The 16,002-nt window shown below is 35.0% G+C and overlaps 1 protein-coding gene across 1 annotated transcript in view; it reads left to right on the forward strand.

The window, feature by feature from the left end:
- Positions 1-16,002, forward strand: part of Glra3 (glycine receptor alpha 3) — a 127,732-nt gene that overhangs the window by 94,042 nt on the left and 17,688 nt on the right. Inside the window, exons 6-7 of the mRNA XM_090353721.1 lie at positions 9,264-9,401; positions 12,825-13,039. Of these exons, the coding sequence (XP_090209847.1) occupies positions 9,264-9,401; positions 12,825-13,039 (353 nt within the window). The remainder of the gene's footprint in view (positions 1-9,263; positions 9,402-12,824; positions 13,040-16,002) is intronic.

Here is a 16,002-nt window from a genome sequence, read left to right on the forward strand (position 1 = left end):
CATAGAAGAAAATAAAGCTTGCCCCTAAATGTGTTTATTATGTTCCTTTGGGATTAAACTTCATCTTCACCCTCATTTCAATCACCTCTGTCATCCCTATGAAAAATAACCAAGGGCCGGGAGTTTGGCCTAGTGGTGGAGTGCCAGCCTAGCATGCACGAAGACCCAGGTTGGATTTCTCAGCACCACATACACAGAAAAAAGCTCGAAGTGGTGCTGAGGCTCAAGTGGTAGAGCCCTAGCCTTGAGAAAGTCCCAGGACAGTGCTCAGACCCTGAGCTTAAGCCCAGGACTGGCAAAAAAAAAAAAAAATAGCCATGTTCAGAATTAGTTATTCAACTTTACCTGAAATACATCAGCATATAATTAGCAGTTGATGGTTTTGAACACGCAAAATATATCCTGGGAATGTAGATTAAAATGTAATTGGATGATTGTGCAAACAATTGTGCTAAATATTCAACATATATTATTTCCTTAAAATAATGTAAGCATAATTTAAATGAAGGAGAAGATCTTGCTGTTTTTTGGTGTGGGAAGCACAAGACTTACACATTTCAAGTTGCCTTTCTAATGATGTGCTACTTTTATCAAAACCATATGACATTTGAAAGTATACCAAGAGGAGTAGCATTTTAATCATTCTAGTAGTATTTACAATAATATATTGATGGCTTGGATAGACCTGTTTTTCAAACATATCAGTGACTTTACTAGGCAACTGGGTTGTTATGAGTGAAACCAATAATACAGGCTTCCTGAGTTCTAATTGCTTGCATACTTTTTTCTACAATTGCTATTTTTATTTTAATCATATATAATATTTTAGGCCTTGATTTCATTTACATCAATGGGTGTCTTGGTTTTGGCAATTTTTCCTTTTGGCTGAAGTTTAAGTAGTAAGTAAAAATTAGTAATTGTAAGTCCTATTATATTTGAAAGGAGGAATGTAACATGATTTATTTGACAAATTATAAAGTAGTGAATAATTTATAACAACATCTATTTTCCTGTCACAGCTAGTGCAGATTAGTTTTTATTAGAATATATAAGTTTAAATGTGAACTTCTGTGTATGAAATCTGTCCACTGCTCTGCTGATAACTTTCTTGTGAGCATTCAATGAATGTACTGCAATGACCAACATTTTGTGATATTTTAACATTAAAGCATAACAACATTCAATATGCATCATCTTCTCTTCAGATTTCAATACGTGTAATTCAGTCGTAGACATTTATGATATACCACAAAGTGCAATTACATTAAAATTTATCATCTTGTTCTCTGATGTTTGAGCTATCCAATCATGTTAAAAATGAAATTTTATAGTTTCAATGAGTTCTGTTTTATAATACCCAGAAATAAGAATCTAAAAGGGCATCATGGTAATATCAGTTAGCTCTTCCTTCTTTAGAATTATTCCAGGTTCAGAGTCTTGTACATGAGCCATAATACTGATGTATGAGACATGTGGGGAAAAAAAGAGGATTAGTACAATGCCTTTTTCTCTTCTACCCAAAACTACTAAGTTCATTAATTTGGTCCTATCTGAAGCTTTGGCATTCTGGCAGGTAGATGTGAATTTTTCTTACATCTTGAAGTTTACTGCCAAGTAGTAGGAGTCTTCTTAAAACCTCTTCTACTACTGAAATCTAACAACTGACTACAACAGTTTTTCTCATTAAAGTGGGACTCATGACCAGATTTTTTTTGGATTTTAATTCAGATTTCTCACAAGAGCTTTAAAGACTGTATGTTCAATGTATATCAGTCTTGTACAACTGAAAAATTGAACAAAATGATTGGTATGACTGACATTTAAAAAAGCATTTAGAGCTGGGCACTGATGGCTCATGCCTGTAATATCAGCTATTCAGGAAGCTGAGGTCTGAAGTTGGAGGTTCAAAGCCAGCCAGGTCAGGAAAGCCAAGAAACTCATCTCAAATTAACCATCACAAAACCAGAAATGGAGCTAAGGCTTAAGTGAAAGAGCTAGCTTTCACCAAAAAAAAAGAAAAAGCTCAGACACAGTGCCCAGGGCATGAGTTCAAACCCTAGGAACAGCACACACACACACATACACGCACACACACATGCGCACACACACACACACGTGCACACACACAAGCATTTAGGAATTACATGTTTATACTATTATCCTAAGAGGAAGAAAGGAAAGAATAAAACTGTGCTATCTATTAAACTTTTTAGATTCTTCAAAAAGAAACTTATCCAAAGCATTTGTAATATAATAATTATAGTCAAGTTATGCCAAAGAGATTTAGTGACAATGTGATTAGTAAGAAAAATACTTAATTTAGCAAATCGATACTTGAAATGAAACCACATAGAACAGCATGAGTTATAGTAAAAGAATTAAAAATTGAGGCACCAATTACATATAAAAGTATTTCAGTAAAATAGATTTTTGCCATAACAGTTGTTCCTTGTCAGGTCAATAAAATCCACTTGAGTAATATTTCTCCTAGCAATATCCAACATGTGCCAAGGGAGAGTGTTTTCTTCCCTTTGTTTTTTTGAATTCCAGCTGCTGATTAATAACTTAGACATTTACTAACTGGGTCAATTGAGAAATCTCTCTGTCTCTCTTTCTCTCTCTCAACATTTGACAAAGTTGGGCCAACTATAAGTCTTATTTCATTTTAAAACTAAGTGCACATTTGTGAGTTACCAACTCATCTCTAATTCCATTTTGAACTTGATTCAGTCTATGCTTATGTCATAGCTGCCTTATTTTGAATAAATGTATCTTTTATATATTATCCAGGGCCTATATAGAATTACTCAATAACCTACTTTTTGTGTGTAGTCTTTTAAGCTTTTGTTAAACTGTTGAAGATTATTTTGTTTTTAAAGTGATAATATAATGCAATATTGAATTGCATCTTCAAAATGACAAAATTTTTACTATTACTCCAATTAGGAAAGTCAAACATCAAAAACTAAATACAATAATTATACTTACAATAGTATGCATATATTATAGCATAAATTAGCCTTAACTCATAATCATCCTTAAAGTTTTTTAAGTTAACTTCAACCCACAATTCTCATAATAATCCTCATTTCTAAGTTAGCTTCATAACTAGCATTCTTTTATTTCCTTTTGCTCTCTTCCTTTTGTCATACATATACAAATGCATCATACACATATCTATATATGTTTGCACACATAATATCTTTGTGATTATAAACATCAAGGAAACCTCACGCAAAATACAAAACTTTAAAACATCTTGATCAAACCCACCCAGGTTAACACTATATTTTATTTCAAATTTAAGGTTTTTTCCATATATTTTTATTGTAATTAATAGAAGGGTTACATTATATTCACCAGGTAGAAGGTGCATTACTTCACATACATTGATACCTTTTCACATGTCTTGGTCCCCATTTCCCCCCCACACCCTCACCCCTCATCTTATTTTTCCCCCTTCCCTATCCAATTTCAAATAACCAAATACAAATATATCCAATATATTAGATAACAAAGTGAGATACTGCAACAAAATTTAAGGTTTTTAAATCTAATTCTGTTATATCCACTCCTATTCTCATCTACTCTCATTTCTTATACATCCAGCTTTCCAATTTCTGCATCATTAATAGTTATCATGGTTTGTCTGTAAATTTTGTATAAGCATTTTCTTGGCTTTACATATTTATTTTCACTTATATTTTGTGTGTTATTAACATCATAGCTTTTTGTGACATTTATAGTACAAAGAGTTTCAAATACATATGGTTATATATACAATTAAATTTATATTCTATATCTGTGAGTATTGCAAAACCATTATTACATATGTCAACCTAGAACTTTAATAGCAGATATTGGTTGTATTTAAAAATCCACATTTTATTTTGTCTCAATTTTTGTCTAAAGAAGTAGAATATTTCCATGTAATTATTTATTAGAATAAATAATTGTTTCCATGCCCGTCTGAATTGTAAGCCTCTATCCCATATTGCTTATCCCATGTTGGTTGATCATGACTTAAGACATTTAAGCATTGTATCATTATATACTTTTTTTCTCTGTTATCCAAATATCCCCCCTCTAAGTATCAGGTCAACCCTTCTTTGTTTGTATCATGTTGTATTATGTTGTGCTGTGCTGTTTATGGCTGTTACGTTTTTTGGAAAGGTCCACATGTTCCCACAGAGTCTCATAAACATGCAACTGGTAACTTCACTATCTAGCCAATCAGCCAGAGGTTTTACAATAAAATAATTTCAAAATCCAATTCTTTTCAGGAGGGTAAAATGGACTGTGAACAGAAACAAAACCCAATGAAGTGGAGATAAGGGTTGGGGCAAGGGTGTGACTGAGACTGTATCACTATTAAACTGATTTCCCTGGCAACAAGTGAAAACACCACAGTACGGCGACACCAAAGCAAATGACCATGAACTTTACCAGGCTCAGAATTTATTGAGTGCTACCACAAAAGAGGACGAAATTATTGCCTCATTGCTAAGGGCAGATCAGAAAATAGTACAGACGCAACTGGCTCATTTCTCCATAGTCCCACAAGTGTACTTCAGTTTCTGCTTTTTATTAGGGTGACCATATAGTTTATCATCAAAATAGGAATACAATTTAATAATAAAGTAGGACACAATAAATATGGCACTTTTAATAGTTGAGTAAAGGATTAGCGAATTTCCTAACGATGTACATCTAGGGAGACAAAAATTCAAATCATTTTAGAAGCATCTTTGAAATTACAATAGTTGTAGCCAGGCATCAGTGGCGCATGCCTGTAAACCTAGCTACTCAGGAGGCTGAGATCTGAGGATCACGGTTCAAAGCCAGCTTGCGCATGAAAGTCTGTGAGGCTCTTATCTTCAATTAACCACCGGAAAACCAGAAATGGACTTGAGGAAAGTGTTAGCCTTGAGCTCAGTGACAGGGCTCAGGCCCAGAGTTCAAGTTACACCACAGAAAAAAATTATAAACATATATATACAGATATAATAGCTATTACTTAATTTTTACATGTGATTGTCTTTTTGCTATGGGAACTCTATTTCAACTGAAAAAAAAATCTTTTCTTGACTAGGAGAAATGAATAAAGAGAAATCTAAAACTCTGAACACCTTTCCTTAAGATGTTAGATTCCCTGAGATTCAATCATCTTTAATTGATAAATTTAAGTTCACTTCCCTCAAGTATACAGCAATTAGCTAGAATAGAAAAAAACATAGCAACATAAAGTTATAAACCAGTGAAAGTGGATGTGACTTCATTTTGAATGCCTAGTATGTTACTTTAACCCTGCTTTATCTGAAATTATGACATTCATCCTTACACTGATGAGCTTTGAAAAGGTTTATGGAATCCTTTCATAGCTCCAGAAACTTACAGAGATGCTTAAAGGCTTATGGAAAGTGGGCACTCAATGCATTGGATTAATTACTAAATTCCACCAATTTGACCTACTAATTAAGGAAAACAAGTCATAACTTTTTTTCTGATTTGGTAATATTAAAAGAACAAATGAACTTAGCATTTGAGAGCACTTTTACATCTACAGCAAAATTGAACAAGAAGTATGAATTGCTCATATGCTACCTGGTTCTTCTCAATATTGCTCAGAGAAAGTACTGAACCCATCACCTTGAGACACCATCATCATCAAAATCCATACATTGTACTAGAGTAAAATTTGATGTTACACATTTTGGGGATTTGGGTAAGTGTCATACAACATGAAAGATGATAGGTCGATAGATAGACAGACTAACAGACAAACAGATATATTATTATAAAGTGAAAAGTTGTTTCATCATCCTAAAACTTCCACATGTCCTATCTGCTTATCCCCTTCTCCCCCTGATCTCTGTCAATCACTGATATTTTTGCAGTCTTCATTGTGCCTTCAGTTTGTCATATAGTTGGAAGCATACAGCATAGAGTTTTTCCATATTGGCGTCACTCACTTAGTAAATTACACGTGAGCATCTTTTGCATCTTTTTGTGTCTTTATGGATCATTTCCTTTAAAAGAAAAAAAGCTTTTTTTTTTTCACTTTAGAACAGTCTTAATTTCATAGTAAAATTGTCTCTGATAAGAATCTCAGATGACCAATGATCTTAACTATGGCCTGCGGACATGTGGCTCCCAAACCTATATCTTCAGTTCTAAAGCACACACACACACACACACACACACACACACACACACACACACACATGCACACGCACGTACCATGAAGAAAATGAAGACCAGTTATTGTGAGATAATGGGAGGAAAAAATGTTCCGTTGGATAGCCGGAGAAGCTATTCTAGTGGTATGAAATGTGAGATGTAAACAGACAGACATAACAGTCTGTCCGTGATGGATTAGAAACTTAAAAAAAATTTCTTCATATCTAAACATATATACAGATTCATATATAGCATATATGTATATGTGCATATGAATTTTCAATTCTTGTTAAATTACCTGCTAAACTCTCAGTTTACCATCTGTTGGTTATACTTCCATTAGACAACCACAAGTTTTTAATTGCTGTTTCATATTTTAAAAAAAAGGTCCGTCAGATATCTAAGTGTAACAACTAGTTCATCAGCTATTTTGATTTTAAAAGAAACAATTAATATCTGAACATGTAACAATAAAATCCTTCCGGTAATGTCTCATCACTACAGTGTTTCTTCTTTAAAAAAATTATCATATTACAATATACAGCTGAATGATTAAGGCAAATGACCCATTTCTCACAAAGAATAATAAAAAGACAATATTACCAAAGGATCAAGATGTAATAAAATTAATACCTGTGACTATTCAAGCATCAAGGACATTCTTCCATAAAAGTGGCATTGTATTTCATTTCTTTAAAAAAAATTCACAAGGGATGTAACAGGAAAGGATTCAATAACTTGAAGCCTAGTCTGGTGCCACAAAAGTGCTAGAATTTTTACCCACTATTGTCATTTCAACATCAGAGTAAATATGGAAACAATGCAAAGGGAAAATGCTGTCTTATTATGACTATGAACGTGCTTCTGACCTTGTGAATTCCATGAAAGTATCATACTAGGGGAATATTTCCCAACTGTAACTCTTGTGATGTCTCTCACTTCCATTATTTTCCTTGGAGAATTTTAAATTTAAACTTTGGAACCTGGAAATTGAACTTTGTAAAGCTTCATTCGCATTTTCTTTAGACAAACTAATTTTGATCATTGAAGTGCTTGTTATTTTCATTTTACGTTTTTTACTGTTTAAACCTCAGGAGTTTTTGCTTTTTTCAAATTGTTTATGGGTAGTTTCTGCCTTGCTTTCAAAGTCCAACTAAAGTGACTTTACATGTAGTTGGTGTTCAAGATATACTTGTTGAAGAAACAAGTATAAGCCATTTGTTTACAGATTTTACCACAGCTATATATGAGATCGCTAGACAACACTGGATTAATGTTAAAATTCTAATTTTCCTTATATTTATATTCATAAATTTTCATTATGAGACTTACTTGGGAAGAAGGTATTTAAATTCACTATGATCTTTATTCCACTTACTATCCTCAGGCTTCTATAAAATCTATTAACTGAAAGCATAACAATTGGTATGTGTAAAGAAAAACTGATTTGAGCTTTGTTAGGAAGGTTATAATACCACAGATTTAGTTTCCTAACACACCCAGCAAATGAGCCAAACTAAAGGCATTTTTATTTTGCCAATCCTGAGGGCTTGAACTCAGGGCCTGGCCCTGTCCTGAGATGCTTTTTTGATCTAGCACTACCACTTGAGCCACAGTTCTACTTCTGGCTTTTTCTGTTCATGTGGTACAAAGCAATCAAACCCAGGGCTTCATGCATGCTGCGCAAGCACTCTAGCACTTAGCCATATTCCCAGCCCAGGGAATTACTCCTTAATTACTCATTATTATCCTTCTGATTTCAAACTCAATGTTTTATGAGTTATACTGAAATAGAATCTCAGGTTACCCGATTTCTACTCAAATAACTCAATGTCAATGTTTATTTAACATAAGAACAAGTTACTTGTGCTTCTATAAATCACATTAGACAATAATTAAATCTTGTTTTTTTATTAAAGAATTTATTAACATTGATTTTTACATCATATTTCAAATGACATATTTAACAAACAAGTATTCAAGAAGGGAATCTCTATATACATTGGCACTTAGATTTTAGAACATAATTAAAATTAGGCTGAGGGCTTGTATGTCATAGATACATATTAATCTATGTAAGAAAACATTATGTCTATAGAGTCATATATTTTTATGTCTATGGAGTTGTGTTTATATTACCAATACCATGTCCATAGCATTGGGTACGCAAATACTGAGTTCTCGCTCTTGTACTGTTTGAGGGAACATCATAGAACCAGTTTCTTTTCACAGAATACCTTTGGGAAAATGTAGCATGTTAAAATCAGATGATGTTTTAGCTCAATTTTTCATTCATCTGCTTAAATTGGAACAAAATCTCATTGTCCTATGAGCATTAAAATGTGTGCCTTATTTTGCAGCAGTTAAGAATGAATGGCTCTTTTACTGTCAGTAGGTCATTGAGCAATGTGAATATCCAGATAAAATTATATTTATAATAGATACCTCAATGACTTATTGATAAATGTGACAACAAAATCATAATTGCCAAATCCATTCATTAATTCTGTGCAAGGCTTTGCTCCTCCATAATGGGTTTCAGGTGGATCTTCTTTCCATTGTTACTTCCCCTAAATAGAAAATATTTTATATAAAATATCATTTGTGTTGCTTGAAGCATGGAAAATAGAAATAAACAGAAATTCATACCCTATAAGCTAAAACAGATAATAATTAAATCAAGAAATGAATCTAGCAGTAGTAACTCCTCTGCCCAGGACATTTTAGTGTAATTCATTTTCTAAGCAGTGACAATTTCGGATTTCTGTTGAAAGAATCATGAATAACTTGAGAGAAGGGAGAAGGGGAAACTCAGAGAGGATGTATATGAAAATTTCTTAATTAATCTAGGAGCTTAAAGTTCATTCTTTCCATGGTGTATTTTTATGGTCCTTCTTCATTTCTTACATTATTCAGTGAGTTTTCCAAAAGAATGGACTTTCGTGGCTTGGAATCAGGTACACCACAGTGTTAATCTGATACTGTTTTTGTCTTCTTATGTGACTGTACAACTGTGTTTTTTATTGCATTTTTTGGTTGTCTTTTTATTTCGGCTATAAATATTTTTATAATGTTTTGCCTAGTTGGGTACACAATGAATGATCTCATTTTTGAATGGCAAGATGAAGCACCTGTGCAGGTTGCAGAAGGACTCACGTTGCCCCAATTTCTGTTGAAAGAAGAAAAAGATTTACGATACTGCACTAAACATTACAATACAGGTAGAAGTGACCTTATGCTAATTACACCTACGGATTGTAATTTTATGATATACAAATTCTTCTTTATGACAAATCTCAATTAATAATAATGTGTAACTCAAATAGAACAGAAAACAGATGGATATTAATGTTATAGATACTTTCACTTATTGTATACTGTTATGTAATTATTTTATATCGGTACTTAGAAATGCTTGGAAAGTTAACTATATTGACATATTTTTGCTAAAGGTCCACATTTGTGGAATGATATTTTTCTAAAAGGTGTTCTTCTTGGTTTTTATAAAAAATACATTTAATCATTTTAGGCAGTCCACACTATATGTTAACAAAATAAATAGAACTTCTTTTAAATATTTATTTGGTTGAATTTTCCCTTTGTTCATATTTCCATGTATTTCAGAACATTTTTGTACAAGTACCTACTGTTCACAGTGACACAGGAACCCTTTGTTCTGAATCCTAAACCAGCATTGTTGTCAACACCATGCATTAAGAGATTCAGTGAGATATCCTTCCATGCATGAAATTCAGGCACTTCTCTTAACTAATGTGGGCTATTCCCACAATGCCTCTGTTAGCTCTATAACCCATTCCAATACATTTCATTAAGCTATATGTAATGGAATCATCTCTCCAGTGTGGCCTGCCACTGCATCAGCTGCTGCTATTACCATCCCATGACAGGAAACAGTGCTTCAGCCTAGCCTTTTGCATTTTTTTTTCAGAATTGCAATCTGACCTTTCCCTATACCAAGTCTCAGGTTGCTAATCATTCTCTCATGAATTCACCATATCAGATCCAAACACCAGTGCCATTTCTACCACCCTGAAGAGAGGGTTTTATGTATCTTATAAGGGAATTCAAAGTAAAGTATCTCAATACAAAGGTAAAGGGCAGGCAAGTCGATGGACATATTTTTGCTTAGCCCTTTGTAGTCAGTTGGCTCAATAAAGAGAAAAGTTGAATAAAATCTCTACATTTAAGGTAAGGGGCATGTTAGTTTCTTAGAAATGTCATAACAAATAAGCACAAGTGTAGAGACTTAAACCAACAAAAATTCGTTCTCACATAGATCTGGAAGCTACAAGTCAGACATTCAGCAGAGAAGTGTTTTCTGTGGAAGTACTAGGAAAGAACTGTTCTCTGCCTTTTCCTACCTTTCTATTTCTTTGAATTCCTTCTCTTTTACATATCTCAGTTTAGTCTCTGCCTCCTTAGTATGATGACTTTCTACCACCTATTTCTCTGAATCTAGCCTCCCCATTTACTAGGACAGGAGTAATATTAGTTGAAAGGCTTAGGATATAAATTTACTTCATTTTAAATTGATTTCGTCTACCAAAGAAGCACAGAGTATTTCCAAATAAAGCCCTTTTCTAGGACTCCAGGAAGACATAAATGTTAGGGAGGTATATACAATCTAGGACAATAGGTGAAGATGCAAACCTCACTTCAGAGTGAATTTTGATTATACAGGGTCTTAAGACTGCACTAGAAAAAGTAAATCTGTGTACCTTCTCTTTCAGATTAGAAAAACGAGCTTACGTTTATGAATATCTACTGTAATTAAAACTGGACAAATAGAATGGGAGCTTAAAATGTAATGACCAGTCCCAAGTATATAAGACTAAAAGCATTTGTACTTTCTTCCAGCAAGTACATGGTTAATTTGCCTCCAACAAAAAGCTCCTATAGCACAACGGATTCATCTGTTAATTATTTCCAATAATAGGCCCAGACATCACATAGTTATCAGGTTCCTTATACAAATACAAAAAAAATCAAGATATATATGAGTCCTACTTGTAAAAAAAAAACCTTTCTCATATATGCTTAAAAAACTTTGTTTAGTTAATTTATCATTTCAAAAGTCATCTTTTCAATTATATATTTCAAAGCTATATTATCAGATTCCTGATAATCTCTCCAATATCTTTCTTCCCCTTCACTGGTAGTTTCTTGCCATGGTATATAGTCAATGGATTTGAGGGGATCTAATTTATTTACTTTTCTCTTACATACACACATGCATGCACGAGACATAGGAATATATACATGTATACACACATACAAATTATGGCCTATATCTGCATATGTTCTTTTCCTTCTCAGCAATATATTTTAAATATATATTTATGACAACACCAGCAGCTCATGCCTTTGATCCTAGCTACTCCGGAGGCTGAGCTCTCCAATAAGAGACTTAACTACCAATTAACTCCCCCTCTCCCCTGCAAAAAAGAAAAAAAAAAACATTAAGCAGAAAGGTAAGGGACCATGCCAGGACCTGAATTTGAGTACTAGTATAGGAACAAATATAGAAGATAGATAGATAGATAGATAGATAGATAGATAGATAGATAGATAGATAGACAGACAGACAGATAAACAATGGAAGCCACCATTTCCTGGACTCCTGAAGCTTTGCTAAGATTTTTAGCACTCATCTTGGAATAATGTATGTCCTCTGTCTTGGCACAGTGCCCCTGGGTCATGACTCTAAAGCCAAGTCATGTTAGTGGAAGATTTGCTCCAAACTCTACCTAGCAACACAACAGCAATTTTCCTGGACAAGCTTTGTGACAACTTTCTTTCTTGGTAGGATCAGGCAACATTATTTAAAGACCTCTAATTTCATCTTTCTCAAAATGACTACAATATAATAGAGATTATGAGGCAGGAGAAAGGAGATGATCAAAAATGTCAATTTAATGTTTACTTATAATTTACTCTCTTTCATTTAGCATAATGAAAGAAAATATTGAAACACGACTGCATATATAGCTCACTGGTTCTCGTATGTCTAAATATTAAGTATTATTAAGTTATCATAAGACATTTAGCCAGGTAAGGTAGCTCACGCCTCGCCTGTAATCCTTGGTACTCAGGAGGCTGAGATCTGAGGATCGTGGTTCAGAACCAGCCCAGGTATTAAAGTCCGTGAGATTCTTATCTCCGTTAAAACCAGAAATGGGGCTGTTGCTCAAGGGGTAGGGTGGTAGCCTTGAGCTGAAAGAGCTCAGGGACAGCGCCCAGGCCTGGAGTTCAAGCCCCATGAAGGACAAGGAAAAAAAAAAAAAACTAAACTAAAACTAAAAGATGCATTTTTCTTTCGTTTGTATTATTGCTTAAGAAATCCTTACTCTTCAATTGGACTTATCCCTTAGCATTTTAAAGTAAATTTAAATGTTTCTAAAACACATATCTTAGGCTCTACATAAGCAAGTAGAAGCACCAGAAATGAGTAAAAGGGATTTTTATATTGCAAATGAATGTGTGATTGGGGGTGAGGGGAGGTCTCCTTTTCGTTTTAGAGGAAAAACATTATGTTAGTATCCTAATATGACTGAAATTGTGCTGTTTGATGCTATAACAAGACCTGCTTTTTCCTCATCGCGGCATTCTTTTACACCAATTAGGGAAGTTTACCTGTATAGAAGTGCGCTTCCATCTGGAACGGCAGATGGGGTACTACCTCATCCAGATGTATATCCCCAGTCTCCTGATTGTCATTCTCTCCTGGGTTTCATTCTGGATCAACATGGATGCCGCGCCAGCCAGGGTAGCTTTGGGAATCACCACTGTGCTGACTATGACCACGCAGAGCTCAGGATCCCGGGCTTCCTTACCAAAGGTAAGCATGCGGAAGGGATGTACACAGAGGCGCTCAAATGCTCAGACAGTGATTGCCAGGCTTGTCAGATGGGCTTCAGTAGCCTTGAGGCTTTCTTACTTATTGTCAAAGTAGCATGTTGACAATGGAGAAAACGTCTAGAACCTAGAAAAAGATGAGGCAGCCTAGTCCTGGAGGAAATTAGGTAGAGAACATAGAGGCCAAAATGCAAGTGAGGTGGAGAGGAGGGAAGGCGACACAGAGAAGGCAGGCCACAGAAACCCTGGAGAGAAGACTCTTGGAGGAGGAAAATGCCTTCTTCAAGATTGTGCCAGGCACAGAGGTCTCCTGCTTCAGATTAATATCCACACTCTTGTACTCCAGGGGAGAGTTTGAGCTGAGTAGAGATTAGCACTGAGCACATATCCCTAAAATAAAATTAAGGTTCAGCTTTACCGCAGGTACTGGGATGGGGAAACATGGTCCAGAGAGATGCCAGGGATTGGACTAATGCCACCCTAGAGGATGTGAGACAGTAAGTTACAGGCTGAAGTTTTTCATTCTCAGCCACATGGGAAATGCACAGGTCGTAAGAGCACTGAGTAGGAAAAGACATTGCTTTCATGTTGCTACCTTTAGACCAAGTTTGCCAGGTTCTATATTTGTTCTATGCAGAGGGCCAGCCAGAGTGGAGAAGGAGATAAAGAACTAGAATCTGGTACAAAGCACTCACAGATAAGGTTGAGGAAAAGTAGATCTTTAAGATGCCCTATTACTCATGAGATGTTCTGCTTAGTTGCTTCCTGGCAGGTGCCTTTTATCATGGAAAACATTCCTTGAATTTGTAACTTGCAATTGTGATTTAATTTCTGTGGCTCACGTTGTTATAAATTTAGGATGAGTGCTTGCTTGATGAATCGTACTCCCCTAGGAGATTCAGACTGGTGGGGCTTGATGCTTGAGACAGTGTTTTTGAAAGCTGAATTTAGATGAGAAAGAATGTATTTGCAACCTGATGCCAATTTCTGACAGAATTAAAGAAATTTGAATCCATCCTTTGCAAAGAGATGTACATTTAACACAGCACTGGAAGAAAACAAGAGAGGAGTGACCAGGCATGGTGTCACAAGTCTATAATCTCAGCGACTGGAAAAAGAAAAATCAAGGGATGATAGCTTATAGCCTAGCCTTGTCAAAGAAAAGGGGTTGAGACTCTGTAAACCAATGGCTGCTCCCTGTGTGCTATTCCTACTCTTGGGGCAGATAGAATGTTTGGGGTAATGATTCATGCCTTATTCTCAGCAATGTAGGGGAGCACAGAAACCTGGGCTGGCCTTGTAGAAACAACCTCAAGATAAGTTATGCAAAATGGTGCTGGAGACATGACTAAGCAGTAGAGCTCCTGTCTAGCAAACTTGAGGACTTGAGTTTGATCTCCAGTACCACCAAAGAGAAAATGAAAGAATTTTCTTTGCTAGGGTGTTTCACATGTAAGTTGACATGGTTGTGTCAAGCAATTCAATGTACAAGAAGCATGATGCTGGTGATGGTATTGATAATGATGATGACAATGATGATGATGATAATGCTAGTGATGGTAACTGGGCATGAATGGAGAAGGGAGACTTTGCAGGAAGTGGTGAACAACAGAAATGGGAGAAGGGAAAGGTTTACTGAGAAGTGAAGAGGATCTAAGGACATGGCATGTAACTCTGAGTGTTCTATAACAAGATACCATAAAACTACACATGAGAAATTTAATAACTATACAGACACTGGTAGCCTTCATCTTAACCAAATGTTTCTTGCTCAGATAAATGAAGAACAGGCCATTAGTGGTGGGGAAATCCTACTGAAACAGACAGGCACCTAGTGAAATGCATTCCAGAAAGTAATTATCCTTTACTCAGCAAAAACATCAAGGTCACTAAAATAAAGGAAGGCTGAATGAAGGTTCCACAGAGGGAAAACTAGAAAGATATAACGCTGAACCTGTAACCCAGGTCCTAGAATGGACTTTTTAAAGTAATGTTTAAATAAAAATTCTCATTCTTAGGGCAATTGGAAAAATAGGAATGAAGTATTAAGATTCAATGGAAAGTTGTATTCCATGTTAAATTCTAGATTTTATTGAAAAAATGTGATACCATGTCTGGTAATTAATCTTGAAAAGCTCAACAATGGTAGTCATACCTGTAAGACTACATTCATTGTAGCTGGCCTCAGTTGCTCATGCCTGTAACCCCTAGCAATTCAGGAGGCTGAGATCTGAAGATCAAGGTTCAAAGCCAACCTGGGCACAAAAGGACCTGAGACTCTTACCTCCAATTAATCACTACAAAATGAGAAGTGGAACTGTGGCTGAAGGGTATGACAGTGGCCTTGAGCTAAAGAGCTCAGGGACAGTGCCCAGGCCAAGTTCAAGCTCCGTGACCCCCCCACCCCCAAAAAAGACTATATGCATCATATAAATGTGTGCATGTGTTCTCATATTTAGCTCTCTCATCCCTAGTATCAAGTTACATAGTTCGATTTTTGCATATGTATACATTTACATATATGGACATATACATAAACAGAAATGTCATGATATTTGAAGTAAGATAGTAATGGCTGAGGAGCTTGGGAATTCATTTCTCATTCTTATAAGCATGTCTAAAATACCTTAGTAGGTAACAAATAACAAAAATTACTCATTTTAAATGTATGGAAGTAAAATTATCACCATAAAATTATTTTCATAAATACTTGTAATACTTAAATAAAATATTGATGAAATATAAAATTAAAAAATCAGCAATTACAATAAAAGATATTTAAATACATATGTAAATAAATAATTGTATTACTAAGTATTAATATAAAGAGTTTACAAATATCTTACAATTTCATAAGTCGTTATGAGTATAATGATTCATCATCTATGTCACCTCTTCCATCAACCTCCCCCAACTTTCCTTTTTTCCTCCTACCCTGAAGTTATG

This window comes from Megascapheus bottae, chromosome 20 (assembly GCF_031878675.1).
Source record: "Megascapheus bottae isolate mThoBot1 chromosome 20, mThoBot2.hap1, whole genome shotgun sequence".
Classification (NCBI taxonomy): Eukaryota; Metazoa; Chordata; class Mammalia; order Rodentia; family Geomyidae; genus Megascapheus; species Megascapheus bottae.